We start from the raw sequence: 18670 nt of genomic DNA, 5'->3' as shown, positions 1-18670 counted from the left end.
CCAGACTGTCTTCATTAATAGTTGTACTAGTTTGGATTCCCTGGGTGTAGTGTTTGCCACTTGATTCCATGGTTCTTATAGAGGTAAAGATGACTTGTTAACTGTATAAATGTATAACTGGGATCAGCTTTGTGGCACAGCACGTTGAAACTGGCATTCCACATGGACATCGGTTTGTGTCTGGCTACTCCACTTCTGAGCCACATCCAAAATAAAGAACCTGGGGAAACCAGCAAAAGTACTTGCACCACTGCCACCCGTTGTGCAAGATCCAGATGAAGCTCCTGGCTTCTGACATTGATCTGACCCAGCTTGGCCTCTGTGATTATTTGGAAGTGAAACAGTGGATGAAGAATCTATCCCTCTCTCTCTCTTTCTAATGCTGCCTTTCAAATAAATAAATATACAATTTAAAAAGGATTCGGCAAGATGAAGTGATGTTGTAATAGTCCTATACCTTTCCCTCTAAATGAGTTTACAGGCAGAATGATTGCAGCAGGTTCCATATCCATGCACTCCTGAGATGCGGGCATCGTGTCAGATTTCCTGCCTTCGACAGTCATTCCATGTGTCCTGTGGATCAGGTACACAGGGTATACACAGAAGGAGAGTAAGTCCTGAACTCATCTGCCACAACCTGTCTTTGTCTTCAAGTAGGGCCTGCAGAAGATCCTGCCTCTCAGTGCTCACAGGGCCAAGCCTGGGGAACTCCCATGGATAGGGACAGGTGTCCTTAGAGAGTCTACTGCTCTGCCTGCTGCAAGGTCAAGTCTCCAGGAAAGAGATCTTTATGGGTCACTTGTGTCACCCAAGGGCATCCAATGGTCCTTGCTCAGAGTGGTAACTCTTTACCAAGAAGAGTATTGAGTGTCTCAGTCCATCAGTTTCTAGTTGGGCCACTTATTTGTCAAACTCCCTGAGACAGCAGAGAAGTAAGAATCAATATTGATTCACTGATTCTCTTTTCCTTCTCCTTCCACTTGGGGTCAAGCTTGATTGCAACGATTGCAATGGGTTTTTTCAGTTCACACACCATCATCATTAATTTATGAAAAAACATCCCAGATTGGTTTTATTAATTTATGTATTTATGGATGAGTGGATATTTGCATTTTGATTATTGATTATCCCGCTTCCCCATGACCATTTTCTTCTTCCATAAGCACCCAACTTTAATTTTCGTTCTTCAAACCATCATTACATTTATCTTGGTGTATGTGTCCTTTAAAAAAGGCATGTTTTGTTGAGCACATGACTTTGAAAATCTCCAAAGAATATATCACTCTTTAGCTTCCATGAAATTTTTAATTGGCACTACACCATAATTCACCATGCTTTCATATGCACATCTGCTGTGTGATGTGTGACCTCCCAACATGGCTGACCCGCCGCTCAGAGGCCTAGATTCATATTACTCTGTGGCACTAGGCACATGGTTTGCTGGTTTATATATTGCAAGAATGACTTCCATATGTCTAATCAGGTGACTATTTTGATTGTCTAATGCTATGGGAAACCAGATGTTTAAGTGATCTGACCTTCACCTAAAGTCTAGGACAACTAAAAATGGATTTCAAGAGCACCAAGAATGCTCCTGGGTCATTTTATCATTCCAGTACTTAGGAAAAGCAAGTTTTAGTGTCACTTTGCATACTATTTCCTTTCTGACTGCTGGTAAATTTACATATTAACCATTTAGAGTGTGGCTTCTGTCAATTTCCTAATCCTTTGTTTCATTTTGTTTTCTGATCTGCATGAGTTCCTTACATATTTTTGGCACTACCACCTTGTAGTTTTAGATGTTTTCTTTCTTTTTTTTTAGATCATTTTATTTTCACTGGAAAGTCAGATATACAGAGAGGAGGAGAGACAAAGAGGAAGATATTTTTGAATAATTTTTGAAGTATGGACTCTTTTTACAAAGCATACTTGCCCACTCTGAGTTCCCAGATATATCCATCTATATTTTCACAACCAGGTTTCTAAGCGTGTCTTCCATATTCACATCCTTGATGTGCATGGAATTGATTTTGATTTATGCTGGAATGGGATTCTTGCTTTTCTCCTTCTTGACACTACATAGTCAATTCCCTGTCTTTCACTCCTTTGTTAATGACGCAGCTCCTTCCATTGACTGTATCCCCAAGGCTCTATTTTCAGATTCTGACCTTTCTTTATTGACTACTGTCGATTTACTTTCAACATTGCATTATATTTGTGTTATTTTATGTGTGTTAATGGTTATGGAATTGGAATATGTAAATAGCACGGGCAAGCCTAGTGTTCTAACCATCAGGATCCTGAGAATTTGATGGAAAGAAAGGCAAAGAACAGACTGCCCAGGGAGCCAGGAGAGGGCACGGTCTGGAGGGAGAGTGGGTGGGTGCTATCTGGGGAATATCTAGCAGATGGAAGGCATTTCTTTCTCTCTCTCTCTCTCTCTTTCTCTCTCTCTTTCTCCCTTCCCAAATCTCTCTGCAACTCTTTCAAATAAATAAATCAACCAACACATCTTTTACCAATGCGGTACAACTTTTATTTAAAAAGATGTCATTCTTTTTCATTGGTTGACCCCCCAAATTCTGCCATTGATTTATCAAAATTTATTTATCCATCAGCTATGGTAGATTTTTGATATTTAATCATCCCATCCAAGCATAGTAGTATGCACAAGACTTTAGTAATAACTTATTTTCAGTCTCTCAATATAATCTCATTTTTTAGCCAGTATCTTTGCATCATTATGTTAATATCTAGTAATCTTGTAAGTTTTACTCTTACATGACAATGTTTTGTTTGTAAGCAGAAGCTTATATTCTATTGTACTTTTAATTCAATACGGCTAATGCCCAAGGAGACTTTAAATTTTGCATATTGACCTTATAGCTAGCAACTTACTGAACTTTTTGGTTTCCGCAACTTATCCTTTCCTCTTAGGATTTCTAAGAAGATTACCACATTGCCTGCCGGTAAGGATACACTAACATCTCATATTTCTGTGCTTTCCTTTTGCAGGAGTCAGCATCCATCGCAGCACATTGAACAATGGCATACTTAGGCCCAAAGGAACGGCATTTAAAGAAATCATGCTCATAAACATTGTGCTTACTGTAGGGTTTTGGTAGCAAATTTTATTAGGATAAAGAAGTTCTTTTAAGGCCCATTGTTCTAGCTGAATTTTTTTTCTTTTAATATACAAAATGGTAAAACTTCATCAAATTTTTTGATTTACTAAGTTGATAGTGCAATACTTCTATTTCCCCAAATATTTTTTGTGAATTAGCTTGATCAATTCCACAATGTTAATCTCCACAGTCTTCAGATAAAACTAACTTGTTAGTCATATGTGCTCCTTATTTATTTTTAGTTCTTCCCATCCTTTACAAAGCATCAGTGGATCTTTGTGTCTCAAGTTAGCAGGCAGGGTCCCCAGGCCTTGCACCTGCAGCGTAGATGCTGAGCTGGAGGTGGGCCAGGAGCCTCAAGCCAGTGAGTGGGATCCCTGGTCCTGCATCACAGCTCATGCACCAGGTTAGGCAATGCCCCAGATTGATTGTGCATTAGAAAGTAATCCATGCTATCATGCCCTGCTACCCTCTTAAACATCAGGGTCTCCAATCTCAGGGACGAGAGCCTGTGGCTGAGTGGCTTGGACTCAACACATATGTTGCATGACAGAACTCCTTGGTTGCTGACTCCTTGTGCAAAGGAGAGGAATTTACCCAAGCTCACACATAGGATAAGCCTGCCTACTCCTATAAACTGACTGAAGATCTTAAATAACCTCCTCATAAGGCAAAAAGATGAACTTTAATGCAGTTTTTTTTTTATTTTTTTTCCTACATCATCTCTTGTTCTTCTCTGGAAGCTGCTATTGATAGAATGCCTTAGTAAGTTCTTCTAATAAAATATTGGAAGATGTAGTCATAAGAAGCTAATTTTAAAAAATGATAATTTATTTAGGTAATTTGGTAATCTTTTCTCTTCAAGCCAGTTTCTACAGTAAGTACCCAATTCTGTGAATGCTCCATCTTAAGCACTCATGAACAAGCAACAGGCCTCAGAACATAGTTTTAGATCAGGAAGGAGCCTATGAGATGATCAATGGATTCTGTCACCAACACTCAAACAATTGACTGTTCACTAAGAGGGACACTACATTAAAGTCTGTATGTTCAAGCTACAAGGTTTTACCACCTGCACAGGGGCACACAGTAAATCTGCCCCTCCCAAAGAGTACTCCATACACAACTTGTTTCCCTGCAAGTTTGCTCATGTGAATGAGAAATATGCCTGTTTCAGAAGCTGAAAACTTCTTAGAGTAATGGTGACAATCCCGGGAACACAGCCACAGGTATTGCTGGAAATTCCCGTGCTGGGCAGATGGACCCATCAGCGGAGAAGGGGAAAGATTGCCGGACCTGGAATTGGCGAGCCCTATGCCCCGATCAGCAGGAAGTAGCTAGAGAAGACTTGATGAATCAGAATCCTTCAGCAATCCTTAAGATCCAGGGTTAGAAATCTTGAGACAGTTAGGTAGCAAGCTTAGGGTCGCATGTTGGCAGCGACACTCCCCTCACCCTATGTATTCTCATCTGCCTGTCAATCAAATGACCCCTCCCCCAGGAGGTATCTTCTCTCACCTGGATCCTGGGGGTGATAAGAAGCCTGGCAATAAGGAGTGAAGCTGTCACTTCCTGCGGACACAGGATGGAAGGCAAAACATTTCTCTCTCCCATCTTTCCTCTGCTGACCCACTCTGTCCCTCAAGATGACCCAAATGTATCTGTGATTTCCTCACATTTTAAACAAGCTTAATTGAAGAAATTATCAACTAATTTAGGAAAAAGAACAAAATGAGAAACAGAGAGTTCCCCCTCTGCTGGCGTCCCACCTGCCCGAGGATTAATGATTGGGACTGGGGCAGTCTAGTGCAAGGAGCTGGAGACCCAGTATAAGTCTCCCTTGTGGATGGACGTTTCTCAAGATCTGTATTTGTTTGAGGCTAGAATCAAAGCCTTGGGCACTCATAGACCAGTCGCTATGGCAATGGGATCCCAATGCAAAGGTGTTGAGAGCTGGGAACCCTTTTTAAAGTATTTATTTATTCTTCTAATGTGAAATAGTTGCAAAGATAGAGAACACACACACACACACACACACACACACCGGGGGGGGGGGGGGGAAGGGAGAGAAAGAGGAAGACGGGGGACTTTCATTTGCTGGTCAAGCCAGAATGGAACCAGAAGCTTCATCTAAATCTCCCACATAGGTGGCAGAGACCAAACACCTAGGCCATCTTCTGCTGCCTTTCTCAGTCCATTAGCAAGGAACTGGATCAGAAGTGGAGTATACAGGACATGAATTGACTCCCATCTGGGCTACCAGCATCACAGATAGCAGCTTAACCTGTTATTCTATCATAACAGGGACCCAAGATATAACTATAAGAGGCAACTAGGTCATGAGAGCTTGGGCATCATGAGTGGCTTTTGAAAGATTCCCTTGAAACTTGTTGGACATCCAGTGTGTATTTCAACTCTGAGGGTGGGTGGGCACCACAGGTGGCAGATGCTCCATCACCAGTACTGTCATTGTGAACCCCTTGCTTCGGGGTGCCCATAATCTGCACCAGAGGAAGAAATGGCAGGAATAAGAAAAGTTATTGTCAACTAATGTTCTTGGCCCCTACACACAAGATAGAAAAGAACAGTGTTAATCCAGGCAGAACAGAACATACTCTAAAGTCTTGGGCCCCCAAAGAAGTGATCTAGAATTCCTTGTGGTAAAGGATGACACGCCATTGTTGGATGCATGAGCATGGCCAGAGCCCTGGGGTGTTGGATGTGGGGCACAGTCCAGAAAAAACAGCAGAGCCTGACGCCTAGAGCTTGGAGTCTGGAGCCTGGAGCCTGCAGGCAATGGATAGGTGGGTAAAGGATTATGGGCACCATAAAAGATGCCCCAGGAACATCCAAGCAACATGAACTGCAGATCCTTTGCTGTCCAGAAAGTTGACAGTCAGGGAATATGAGCTAAGGCCAGGCCATGGTTCCACATGTGGTTTGTCTCCCAAGAGTTAATGTGTTGGAGATTTTTGTCTCCATTGATGCAGGATTAAGAGGTAGAGAAATCTCTGATGGGGCTTCATGTGAGGTCATTATGTATTGTACAGCCCAGAAGGAGTTAACGTTGGTCTCTGAATGGGAGGAAACTCCTAAGGATGAAGGTTATTGTTAAGGATGAGTTTGGGGCTCGAATTTTACCAGCTTCCTCTCCTGCCACATAGTCTCTTTCTAGGCCCCCTTTGGGATGCCATGCTTCATATGGCCCTCACCAGAGCCCAAATCCATGGGGTCCCCTGATTCTGGACTTCAGTCCCCAGATCTGTGAGCTAAGTCAATCTTTTTTCATTGTAGGGTATTCAACCTTGGGTATCTTTTTATAGCAACAGTAAGCAGAGTAATACAGATTCTGGCTGTGATCGCAGATGAACTCACTTTTGGACACCTTGGGCAACTTGGATTATGTTAGGCAGAATGCCAAGGTACTACCAGACAAAACCTGTTAGCCAATAGATAGGTAAATGTAGCATCACATACTTGTGTTGTTCTCAAAGAAACACAGAAGAACATTATAACGTTCTATATTTATCTGCATGAACATTAAATGAGACCCAATTTGATCATTCTGAGCTACCATATAACCTGCCTTTTTTTTTTTAAAGATTTATTCATTTTATTACAGCCAGATATACACAGAGGAGGAGAGACAGAGAGGAAGATCTTCCGTCCAATGATTCACTCCCCAAGTGAGCCGCAACGGGCTGATGCGTGCCGATCCGAAGCCGGGAACCTGGAACCTCTTCCGGGTCTCCCACGCGGGTGCAGGGTCCCAATGCATTGGGCCGTCCTTAACTGCTTTCCCAGGCCACAGGCAGGGAGCTGGATGGGAAGTGGAGCTGCCGGGATTAGAACCGGCGCCCATATGGGATCCCGGGGCTTTCAAGGCGAGGACTTTAGCCGCTAGGCCACACCGCCGGGCCCCATATAACCTGCCTTTAAGGGACTTCACTTGACCTTGCATTGGTTTGTAAGCATCTGAATTTATGGAAGAACTCTGGCACTCTTGCCCTTTTCACCCCACAAAGGAAGGAGAGGCAGGCAGTAGTATAGGCTATCAAAGCAGTCCTAGGGTGAAATTCCATATGCACCTGCCCTCTCCACTGCCTGCATCTTTTATTTATTCTGGGACAGGAAGGAAATCATATTCCACTTTCTTTGTGAGCAGGTAATGTCAAGGTCATAGGAGAGTGTTGTGGAAGACTATGGTTTCTAGATTTTCTGACATTTTTTTCTTGTCCCTCATGCTCTTCTCGAATTTTTCCATACCCTCAGCAAGAGACAGGCATTGTATCCTCTTCCCTTCAGCTTGGACAGGCCTTTGATTTGTCCTGATGGGTGGATTGTGGTAGAGGAAGGAGGGTGATACCCACGGCTAGTAAAGGGTGGTTGAACACAAGTGCCATACATCTATCTCTTCACTGTTCTCATTGGATGCACTCTCTGAACCTAGTAGCCATGCATTGAGGAGGCCTCAAGCAGCCGTCAAGGTCATGTGTAGGTGTCAGAGCAGCTGCGATCTGGCCCAAAGTCAGACTCTGCCGTCACTACAGCACCCGGCATATGACTGCACATTTCAAGTTGGCTCTGGGCTTCGCATCTTCTGAGCTGAGGACCCAGACAGAAGATAGAAAAGATGAACCTTCCCCCATTGTGCCATCAATGTGTCTGACCTAGAGAAACCAGGAGCAGGACCCAGTGGTTGGTTTTTTTGGTGTCACTAAGTACAGGCTGGTTAGTTACGCAGCAGTAGTAACTGGAATCAGCACCTGGACTATGTAACCCAGGGGTGGCTCTGAGCAGAATCAACAGAGCAGCTCTTCGTTCAGGGGCTTGAGTGTTCTGGTGCATTTTCTCAGTCTAGCTGAGCAAGGTTCATGGCCCATCATGACAAATTTTACTTCTCTCTAAAACTGGTACATTAACGTTTAATTACTTCCTCAGATGATGTTCACATAAAGTCATTCATGCCCTGTTAGGACCTGCTCTCTCTTGTGTTGGCTGGGCCTGTATACCATCTTTGGGCACCAGCTATGCCATCTTCCTCCTATCCAACCATGAGTGAAGTTCATGTCCACCTTGGATCAGTCGCACCATTGATGGTATATCCATGACTGCCTCTCTGGAGCGCCAATGAGTCAATGCTGTGGATGCAGGCAGAGAGTGGGAGCGGGAGCCATGGGGCAGGCTGCACCTGGAATCAGAGAGCTCAGACTTCACACCCAGGCAGCAGTCACAGGAGTTTTTAAAAGGGGAAGCTGAACTGGGCAAGCTAGCATTGACTTCATAGTAAAGGGTAGTTGAACACAAACAGGAAATAGGCTTGGAAAAGAGTGGAGTTTTTGTTTGAGTGCCTGCATGTTTTTAGGCAGAGTTAACAGAGTAGAGTTGATAACGAGTGCTGAACCTCGGAAGAAGCCATACCATTTCCTAATGTGAACGACGGGAAGGTGGGTCCACCAAACAAAACCCAGCAGAGGCAGAAAAAGGTACAGAAGAGGACCCTGACCTTCACAATGGAGCACATGAGAGACATCTAGGGCCGGAGTGCAGCAGCTTCAGACCCAACGAAGGTCTGGCAAAGAGACCACAGAGGTCATTGGTAGAGTTCTGGCTGCAGGAGCAGTGGGAATGGACCCAAGATCCAGGGAGACGACAGTGGAGCCAAAGGGGCTACCCTGAGTAATTGGCCTTGGTGCCATGCAGGAGGCAGACAAGTCCTTGGCAGGAGGAGGATTAGCAGCAGAGAATCCCCCAGGCACTTGACACAGCTCCTACCCCCAGGACCTGCATATGAATGCCAAGGCCCCAGCAACTGGGCAGGCTGAAGCTGTCCTCTTAGTTCAAGGCAACGCCAGCCCAGATGAAAGCAGTGTTAATGAGGGGATCCATGTATCAAAGAACCACTAATTTTAGCCTAAGTCTGTCGCAGAGTGGCAGACACATTGGCCTGACATGTGTCACTTGGAGCCAGGGTAGCACTTTCCATCCAAATGTGTCAAGCAAGCTGTGACAGTCTGCAAAGGGTGACAGACACATGCTGAATGTGGTGGCCCCAGCTGTCACATGGAGGGCAGGCTTCCTAAGTATGAGGCAGGAGGCACTTCTCCTTGGGTCCTAGTGTCTCAAGCATACTAAAAATTCCCATGGCTCTGCCCGCCAGGATCTCCTGTTGGCATGGGCAAGCCCTCATAGGCAAAGGGTCATGGGATCTAGGGGTGCCCACCGGCGTCTCCTGCTGGCAGTGGCAAGCCCTCACCGGCAGAGGTTCATGGTCCTGAGAGTCAAAACCCTGGCACGAAGTTTCCCTCCTGACAGTGCTGAGGTGGGGGACCTGTAAAGCAGGGGGTAATGATGTGATTTCTCTCCCTTCCCTCATGTTGGCCACCAGATTCTCTCTTGATCACTGGGATCCCTCCTTTGGACCCTGCAGGTCGCACCTTCCCTTCATCTCAGTCCAACTCCTGGGTCTGACTAGCACAGGTTACCCAGCTTGCTCAGGCTGTCTGCTCTGCCCAGCTGGGGGAAGCATGGAGCTGACTTTACTCCCTTCCATGGCCTCCTCATAGAATCTCCTGTTGCCCTGTATGCCACATTCCAGGTCCTAGCCAGTCCCCTGAGATTTCTTCCTCTGCTTCCAGCAACCAGCAGCCAACACCCAGCCTAACCCTGCCAGGCCCTGTCAAAGGGACAGTGCCAGAGACAAATGCAGGCTGTACTTTCCAGGGGAAAAGCTGGCCACCCTGAGGCCCGGGATTCTTCCACTCAGTCAGCACAACCCATCCTTGGCTGCCTGGATGAATTTTCCTAGCAGGACCAGACCCCAGTATGAGTTACTCACCAACTCGACTTCAGAACACCCTGCAAAGCTCTCTAAGAGGACACCTTAACCTCTCTCTTGAAGCCTGGGCTACAACATAGGAGTCCCCAAACAACAGCTGGATTCACTGAAAGGGAACAGCTCTCTTTGAAGGCGTTTACCCATCTTGGCCCTTGGAGATTCTTGGAGGTTATGCAAAGATCTTTTTCAAGATTTTATTTTTATTTGGAAGGTAAATTTTACAAAAAGAGAAGCACCAACATCCATTGGTTTACTCACCAAAAGGCCACATGACCAGAGCTGAGCTGCTCCAAAGCCAGGAGCCAGGAGCTTCTTCTGAATCTCCTACTTTGGTCCAGGGGCCCAAGGACTTGAGCCATCCTTTGCTGCTGTCTCAGGCTGGATTGAAGTGGAGTAGCCAGGACACCAACTGGTGCCCACTGTGATACCAGCATCATAGACGGAGGAATGGTGTGCTGTGTCACAGTGTCAGCCTCCATGCAAGGATCTTATAACCAGTTGTCTCCAAAGATCCCCTCCTTCACTCGGCTCCTAACTCTAAGACTCCTTTTTATAATTCCCAAGGAACTGAGTAATTTCCACACATTAAATTTCCTCGGAAAACATTGTCATATGGACTTCTGTTGCCTTGAATAAGGAAATTGCATATTGAAAACATGGCCCAAAGTCACTGGAAAAGAAACCCCTTCTGGCTGTACTTGCTACCCACCTTAGGGTGCACCACTTAGCTTTCAGTGCTGCCTTCTAGATGGAACTAGTGGCCTATCTGATCACTTTGGGATTTTCATGCCAGTGAATCAGCAGGCAAATAATGAAGTACAGAGGGAGAATCAAAATGGCAGAATAGGGTAAGGACACGTTTAAACGGATGGAAAAATATTTAATCAGGATGAAGCAGAGAGGACATATTCCAGGAAATAAGAAAGGACAAAACAACAGCAGAAGGGTACCTGAGAATGAAAGACACAGGAAAGCAGCGGACACAACGGTGTGGTGTTGCAGTGACCGATATGAGAGCTGCATTCAGCTAACTGCGATCTGAACTCCACCAGCAGCCAGGTGGGAAGGGACTTTCACTGGGAGTTTGGGAGGTGAACCAAGACAAAGAACCGTCCGTCCTGCTGGCCCGTTTGATTTGACCAGGAGCAGAGACAGAGCAGCAGATCCCAGACAGACAGTGCTAGAACAGGGCAGATTTCACAGCCCAGTCAGCCCCCTAGAGCCAAACTGGGCACCATTTTGTGTAAGGAGGCAAAGGCAAGGGAAAGGACTGAACATACTCTGAGCTGGGAGTGAACTCATTTCTGACTCAGTGAACTGCAGCAATGCAGGATTCCTCAGGTTCCACCCAAGACACATCTGGGTAGCCCTCAGATCTAACAGCCAGCAGATCAAGAACTCTAGTAGTGGTACATCAGGTGACATTTTGTACACTGTGGCAATAGCTTTACGACTGCAGGGGACAACAGTGAACTGCACATGTGCTGAGCTCGTGAGAACTCACTGAGTTCAGCGAATCACACTGGTCCCACAGGAAAATAATACCGACTGTGGCATCATACGGGTCAAAATAGGTCCGTGTGGCACCCAGACCTAACAGCCAACAGGTTCCAACAAGATCAGAGCCACCAACAACCTAGCTATATAGGACACCTGGTGTCTCTCTAATCCTGGGACCTGCTCCAACCGGCAGTGGGAGAAAGGTTACAGAGACAACAGTCCAGCCTCAGCACGGTATACCAGGAGGAGGACAGTAGTGAACCACGAGCTGAGGCTACGGAGACCATGGTGGAAATCTAACATAAGAACCCAGACCTGGAACTCGCTGGAGGTTATGGCACAAGTGGCTGCAAACAAAAAGTTGTGTACCAACAGCAATAAGCAAAATCTCATTGTAGACCTGTGGGTGACACAGCTTAGAAACCTGCCCCAAGGACAAGACTCTGCTAACCACAAGTGCAATGACCAAGAGCAAAAGAAGAGACAAAGGCACAATGAATATTACTGAAAACTCCCTTTCAAAGGAGCCAAACCCTATGCCTATCCCAGGGTTAATTGAGGAAGACATTGAGAAAATGGGGCACACAGAATCCATAAGAGTCATTTTAAAGCTTCTGATCAACACTGAGAAACATATACAAGAGTTCAAAGAATGTACGGAAGCAATAAAGCAAATCAAGGCTGATATAGCAGAAATTAAGAACACAGTAGAGCAAATTAAAAGTACAATGGAGAGTCTCCAAAACAGAATGAAGCAAGCAGAAGAAAGAATCTCAGAATTGGAAGATATTTCCTGTCATCAGGGCGAAGCAAACAAAAAACTGGAAGCACAGCTGGATCAGGCCAAAAAAAGTATTCAAGAATTGAAAGACACTATTAAGAGGCCAAATATAAGAGTTATGGGAGTCCCAGAAGGTGCAAAAAGAAGGTGAGTTTGCAGATGTATTTAATAAAATAATAAAGGAAAATTTCCCTAATCTAGAGAAAGAATTGGGAAACGAGATTCAAGAGGCACACAGAACTCCCAACAGGCCTGATCAAAAGCAATCTTCACCAAGGCACATGATCATCAAGCTCTCTTCAATTGAACATAAGGAAAAGATCCTTAAATGTGCATGTGAAAAAAATCAATTGACATATAAACGAATGCCAATTAAGCTCACAGGAGATCTCTCACAGGAAACTCCACAGGCAAGAAGAGAATGAAGGGACATATTCCAGATTCTAAAAGAAAAAAATTGTTGGCCCAGGATAACATATCCAGCAAAGCTTTCTTTTGTCTTTGAAAATGAAATAAAATTCTTCCACAGTCAAGAAAAGTTAAAAGAATTTGCCTCTTCCAAACCTGCCCTACAAATGATACTTCAAGATGGTCTCTTGACAGAGAAGAGGAATAGCACCCAGCAAAACCAAAGGCAAATGGGAAGAACATCCCAGTAAAATGACAACAGAAGACTAAACCAATGAACAACCCATCCCTAAAATGACAGGACCAAAGTACCACCCATACATATTAAACTCTGAGTGTAAATGGCTTAAGCTCAATCAAACGCCATAGCTTAGTAGACTGGATTGAAAAACAAAACCCATCTATTTATTGTCTAGAAGAGACACATTTGACCAACAAAAATTGGTGGAAACTCTATCACATGGGTTTTGTTGTTTTCTGTTAGTTTCATCTCTTCAAAACACTTTCTTCTGGTGAAATCATTCAATGACTCATAGATCATACAGTAGCATCATTTTCTTCAAGAAGGTTCTTGATTTTCATTTCTTCAGCTAGTAGCATTTCTTCATTTTGTTATTTAACTTCTTGGTGTTGTTAATTTCTTTTTTCTCCCTGATGTTGATTTTATTTTGTGGCTTTTCATTTAAGGGGATCTATAGTAGTTGTGTAATGGACACTGTCATATCTAGCAACATGTCATTTAACGTCATGGCATTGTAAATTTCTATTTTTCTTCCTATTGCTGATTTTGTTTTGTGGTTTTTCATTTAAGAGAATGTACAGTAGCTATGAAATGGAGACTAACATTCAGATGTGAAGATGTAGTGTGGTATGGATTTCTACTTCCAAAGATGGACTTACAATGCAACTGTTCACTATATCTTGACAATAGGATGCTGGACTCTCTGCCATTGTCCATCCCACAATGATGGACATATAACTGTGTATGAAGAACTATACTTTAGTAATGATATAGAGGAACTAGGTGGGGGGGGAGGGAATAGGGGAGGAGATAAGGGAAATGCCAGGAGCCTATGGAACTGTATCATAAAATGACAATAATAATAATAAAATTTAAAAAAAAAAAGAAGGAAAGAAAAAAAATGAAGTACAGTGACTGAAAGACTTCGCTGGGTCAGGACAACGGAATGCCTGCTATGGAGGGGGTCCTGGGCAGGGCAGAGGCAAGGGGAATGTAACGCACGCAGCCTGCTTTCTGCACCTCTGTCTGTGCTTTTGAGTTCTATAATGAGAGCAAAAGCAAAACTTTCAACCAGAAAGCCATGTTATTGGCATAGAATCTGTAAGGACAAAGACAGAGTCACACACCAGGCCAGGAGCTGCCATCAGTTGAGTCGCATGCTCAGGGAAAGGTAACATGGAATGAGCAGTGGCAGAGGACACCAGAACAGTTGCTGTTTATGCAATCTCGTGTCTGGCTACAACACTATGCCGGGGATGGAACGGCTTCCTGGATTTGATATGAATATACATGTGTGTATTTACACATATTCACATATAAACAGCTATCTCACTACAAATTCCACCCAAATACTTCCTCTTTGCTTTTTGCCCTTCTAAGATATGTTCATGGTGATTAACTTCATTAACATAATATTTAATTCACACAACACCAAAATGGAGTGTGGCGCCTCTTCTTCTCAGGCAGGAATAGTGACCGAGCCAGCCTGGGCTGCCAGCAGAAGTAGCACAGACTCTGCGACAGACACCAGAAATTCCCTGTGTGGTTCTGCATGCAGCAAGCACAAGTTCAAGTGCCAGCTGCCCAAGTTCCCTGACGAAGACTCCAGCTACCTTCTGTGTTCTCCGGTGGCCGAAACAGCTTTCCTTGAGGTCCTTCATGCATCACAACACAAATCTTTCTGAAGACTGCATGCACATGACCTCAATTAAACCCAAGTTTCTCCCACAGGGCCCAGCTCCAAATACCATTACATTGGGAGTAGGGCTCCAAACTACGCACCTTTGGTTATTTGCCACATAATTGCATCAGGCAAACTCGTAATTGTGCTCTGACGTTATGTGGAAGTAGCTGAGTTCTGTGAGGCTGAACGAATGTCAACTAAGCCAAGGTTGGGACTTTCTCCTCAAGAATCCTCACTTGCGTGTGATTCCCATGTGAGAGCGACCAGGAGCCTGCACAATGCTCAGGGAGTGAAACCAAAGCAGAAGGTTTTACGTTCAGTCGTCAGATCCAGTAAGCAAAGGATGCAGGCCACAGAGCCTGCCCTGGCTCTCCTCCACTCAACCCTAATCCCGTCTTCCCTCCTTTAAGTGCTCTGGCTAAGGCTGGCCACAAACCCAACCACCAGCAGCTTGACCACGGGCCCCAAGGGTAGCAGCTAACAAGAGGCAACTGTCATGGCAGAGTGGCGAATGTCCACAGGCCTTTCATGGACTCTGACTGAGCTCCTACACCAGCCTCTCTGTGGGCTCCTTCCTTCTGCACCCGCACTGCCATCTCCTTGCACATCTGTATCAAACTGCACTCCTACCAGCAGTTCCTTCCAGCCGTCAGAGTTATTGTGACTCAGTTTTCTTGACATACATTTTTATTTTAACAGAGCTTTCTGTTGGAAACTTTGCTAAAAAAAAAAAAAAAAAAAAGACACTGGCTGCAAAAGTCCCTCCTAAGCCCGTTCCCCTTGCTCTGTCCCCTTACAGCTACTATCACCCTGGTATGGTAGCTTTTATGCATTGGGATACCCCCCATCCTGGCAAACACACTACTTGTGTTAGTTGCTTTCTATTACTACAGTAAAACCCAGTGTAGGCTAGCTTTATAACAGGAGGTATAGTGAGCTCGGAGGGCTGCAGGCTCACAGTGCAGTGTCAGGCAGGGACAGGGCACTGATCTGTCCTCTGATGGGGTCTCCTGTGGAATACCTTCACAGGACAAGAGTTGCCTGTGGGTAGAAAAGATCGTACTTGAAATGGCAAGCCGATGAGTGACTGAGGTATTGGGCTCAGGCTTCCGTAGCCACTTGCTCCAGGGAGAGCTCACTGCCGGAGATCAGCATCTCCATCGCCCACTCCAACCAGGCCCCACATCTGCACTTCCCAGTCCGGGTACCCTGGGGACTGAGCACCACACCCAAGGACCTCAGGGAGGGCACAGAGCGAATCTAAGCCCACTGATGCACAGAGCAGTTTGCTAGCATTTGAAGTTGTACCTAAGCATTTCTGGAAAGCATATTTGGGCAAGCTGGATTTAAACATGGGTATATTGTGTTCTGAGTGACAAAAATTTTTCCTACAGTGTATGTGAAATACTGAATTAGTAATATTCTAGATAAAGAAGAGGTCAAACTACACATGAAGAAGGAACTAGAGGAGGAAGAGTTGGATAAGGGGGAAAAGGGGAAAAAGATGAGAAGGGGGAGTAGCTGAGGTAAAAGAGGAAGGAGGAGGGAGAAGAGGAAGAGGAGGAAGAGGGACTCTGAGTGAACGGCTAACACTATACTAGCTGCCATATACACTTCATCAGGAGACAGAACTACGAGTCAAGAATTATTCCTTTATTGTCGATGAAGGTATAATGTCCCAGGGAATCTCTCCCTGATGCCACGGCACCAGAGAAAGCAGATTGCTATGGAAAGACAACTCGAACTACTGCTCTTATTGCGTAAGCAAGCAGTCCTGTGATTTATAACCAACATTTCTATTACAATCCTATGATTTTATTGAGCATTTTCTCTGACCAGCATTTTCTTATAGACAAAGGATTGAGTTAAGGCATATTTAATGATGTGTTTTAATTTTAAATGTGTTTAAGAATATCACTGTTTGAAGTAAGGAACACCTGGCTAGTAGCTGTGATGAGTAACTGTTTCTCCAGTAAGTGATGACCACACACACACAGACAAACAAACACACAGCATCCAGCAAGACCAGCCTGCGGGAGCTCAGGTTTCAGATCAATGGAGGCACTTCAGGGTTATCTTCAAAGCCTGGGTCTTCCTGGATTTGGGGTTCGGATTTCAGTCTTCTGGGTGGATGCTTTTTCTCTTGAACTATGGTGGTCACATCAGGGAAGGAATGCTTACTCGGATCTACTTCCAGCTTCTCAATGTTCTTGCTCCTGGAAGAATAAAAAACTCTAAAATCAAAAGCATAATTTAAAAAGGTTCAAATCAATTCAGCCCAGTCACTAATTTCTCCAGAAAACACATATGAGTGCCATCCTCCCAGCTTAGGGATAAACAGGAGACAGTTGGCCTCTGGCTTCCAATGCTTGGAGCTTTGTAGAAACAAGATTGTGAACCACAGAGAGGAAAAAAGTGTTAGAAAGTGCTTCAGGGATGTGGGGAGATACAGGCAGCTGGGAGAGGTCAGGAGGGAGACTCAGCCTGTTTAGGATATGTTTGGATAATAAAAGCATTCAGCAGCCAGGATTAACAAGAACCTCCCTCTAGGCAGGCCTTCCTCCTGATGCCAGCTAATCAGGCTTTGGGGCCCGGATGATCCGCACAACGCAACCTGCAATGGGGGCATTTAGACTACAAGTTCAGGTGCATACCAATTACCAGCTCCTGCCCATGCCTCCCCACCCCTCCAACCACTTCTGCTACCAGTGCATGAAACACAACAGGAAGAATCCTGATGGGCCAGTGATGCCCAGTGTCACGGTCTTACAGAAAACTGTCCATGACCAAGTCCATGAGGGGCTTTCCTGGCAGTTCTGAGCCAGCAGACATGGAGCAGGACACAATGATCTGTATGCCTTCAAAGTTCCCCCAGTGACTTCCATAATTAGCCAACTATTTTGAAATTAAGGCACCATTTGTGATTCATTAATTCATTCAACAGATATATGTTAGCCACCTATTGTGCTGAAGGCACAGTGGTAAGCTGCAGGGCTGTCACGGGCTGTGCAAGCAGACAGGGTTGCTGGTGACATCTGATGGAGGGGTCATGCCCCAACACAGAACCTGTGAGGTCATCAGGTAAGCAATTCAGTTTGGTTTGTTTGTCTGGCATCACTGAGGTGAAGCTTTTGCTTTTTGCACCTTATATCCTTGTCATACAGCAACACTGGATAAATATTAAAGAAATACATTATTGTTCTATTGGGAGGAGCAATGGAATCATATAAGAAATTATCTTTGGCCTAAAGAAAATCACAATCAGTCTTACCCAGGAGCTTCAAGCCTGTCCTTTGACAAAACCCTCCAGCAGGCTCCTTCTGTTCAGAAGCGAAAAGTGTTATTCTCTTGGAAAACATGAACTATATTGTCTTTGCAATCCTGGCTCCTCCTTTCTGTAATCCATGCATTTTTAATTCCTCTTAGTATTTTCACATACACAGACCTGCTGAGAACAGTGTGAAGTGTACCAAGAGTACAAAGCAGTACAGTTTGAAGATCTAGACTGGACACGATAAACTATGCCCGCTGCTGAAGGAAGAAACAGTCAGAGTGGGTGTGTACATTTCCCGAACAGGAGACGGGGTGTGAAGATCATTAACGCCCAGGAAATCATAGCATCCTAAGGACGTGGGTGGGGGTGGATGTGCAGTGAAGGGCTGTGCTGAACAGGCTCCAGAAGGGCTGCAGTAAGCTCAGGCTTCCCACAGCAACAAGAAACACAGCCCTTCTAAAAGGGTAACTCGCAGTGGCTCGCATTGTGCATGGGCAACACACTGAGGAGGGTGCGTGGTTGGGATGTGCTGGGCACAGGGTGTCTATGAGAACCAGGGAAAATCCTGAGAACGCAGTCTCAAAGGAGCCTCCTTGCCGGCCAGACTTGCACACTGACCGGAGGAAGTGCGGTGTGCTCTGACGTGACTCCATGGGGACAGGACCCTGAAGCTTGTGCCTGGCTTTTGCTGGATTTTTCCTTTGCTCATGTGCTTTGGTGGAAAGAAATCTGAGTGATGAGTGCAGCCTAGTGAGGCCTGTTGGGAATGACTAACACACTGTCCTTGCTGCGCCCCAGGCTGCACCCTGGTGTCCTCCA

General features: G+C 45.1%; 2 protein-coding genes across 3 annotated transcripts in view; both read right to left on the bottom strand.

The window, feature by feature from the left end:
- TMEM71 (transmembrane protein 71) overlaps nucleotides 1–18670 on the bottom strand; it is a 192513-nt gene that overhangs the window by 33182 nt on the left and 140661 nt on the right. The gene's annotated exons all lie outside the window — the stretch shown is intronic.
- Nucleotides 16622–18670, bottom strand: part of DNAAF11 (dynein axonemal assembly factor 11) — an 86438-nt gene continuing 84389 nt past the window's right edge. For both annotated transcript variants that reach the window (XM_004580733.4, XM_058668468.1), the window contains one exon: nucleotides 16622–16793. In XM_004580733.4, the coding sequence (XP_004580790.2) occupies nucleotides 16625–16793 (169 nt within the window). In that variant the 3' untranslated portion in view covers nucleotides 16622–16624. The remainder of the gene's footprint in view (nucleotides 16794–18670) is intronic.

Source organism: Ochotona princeps, chromosome 9, assembly GCF_030435755.1.
Source record: "Ochotona princeps isolate mOchPri1 chromosome 9, mOchPri1.hap1, whole genome shotgun sequence".
Lineage (NCBI taxonomy): Eukaryota > Metazoa > Chordata > Mammalia > Lagomorpha > Ochotonidae > Ochotona > Ochotona princeps.
The sequence above is the reverse complement of the archived record's forward strand: the minus strand, read 5'-3'. Positions and strand labels throughout refer to the sequence as shown.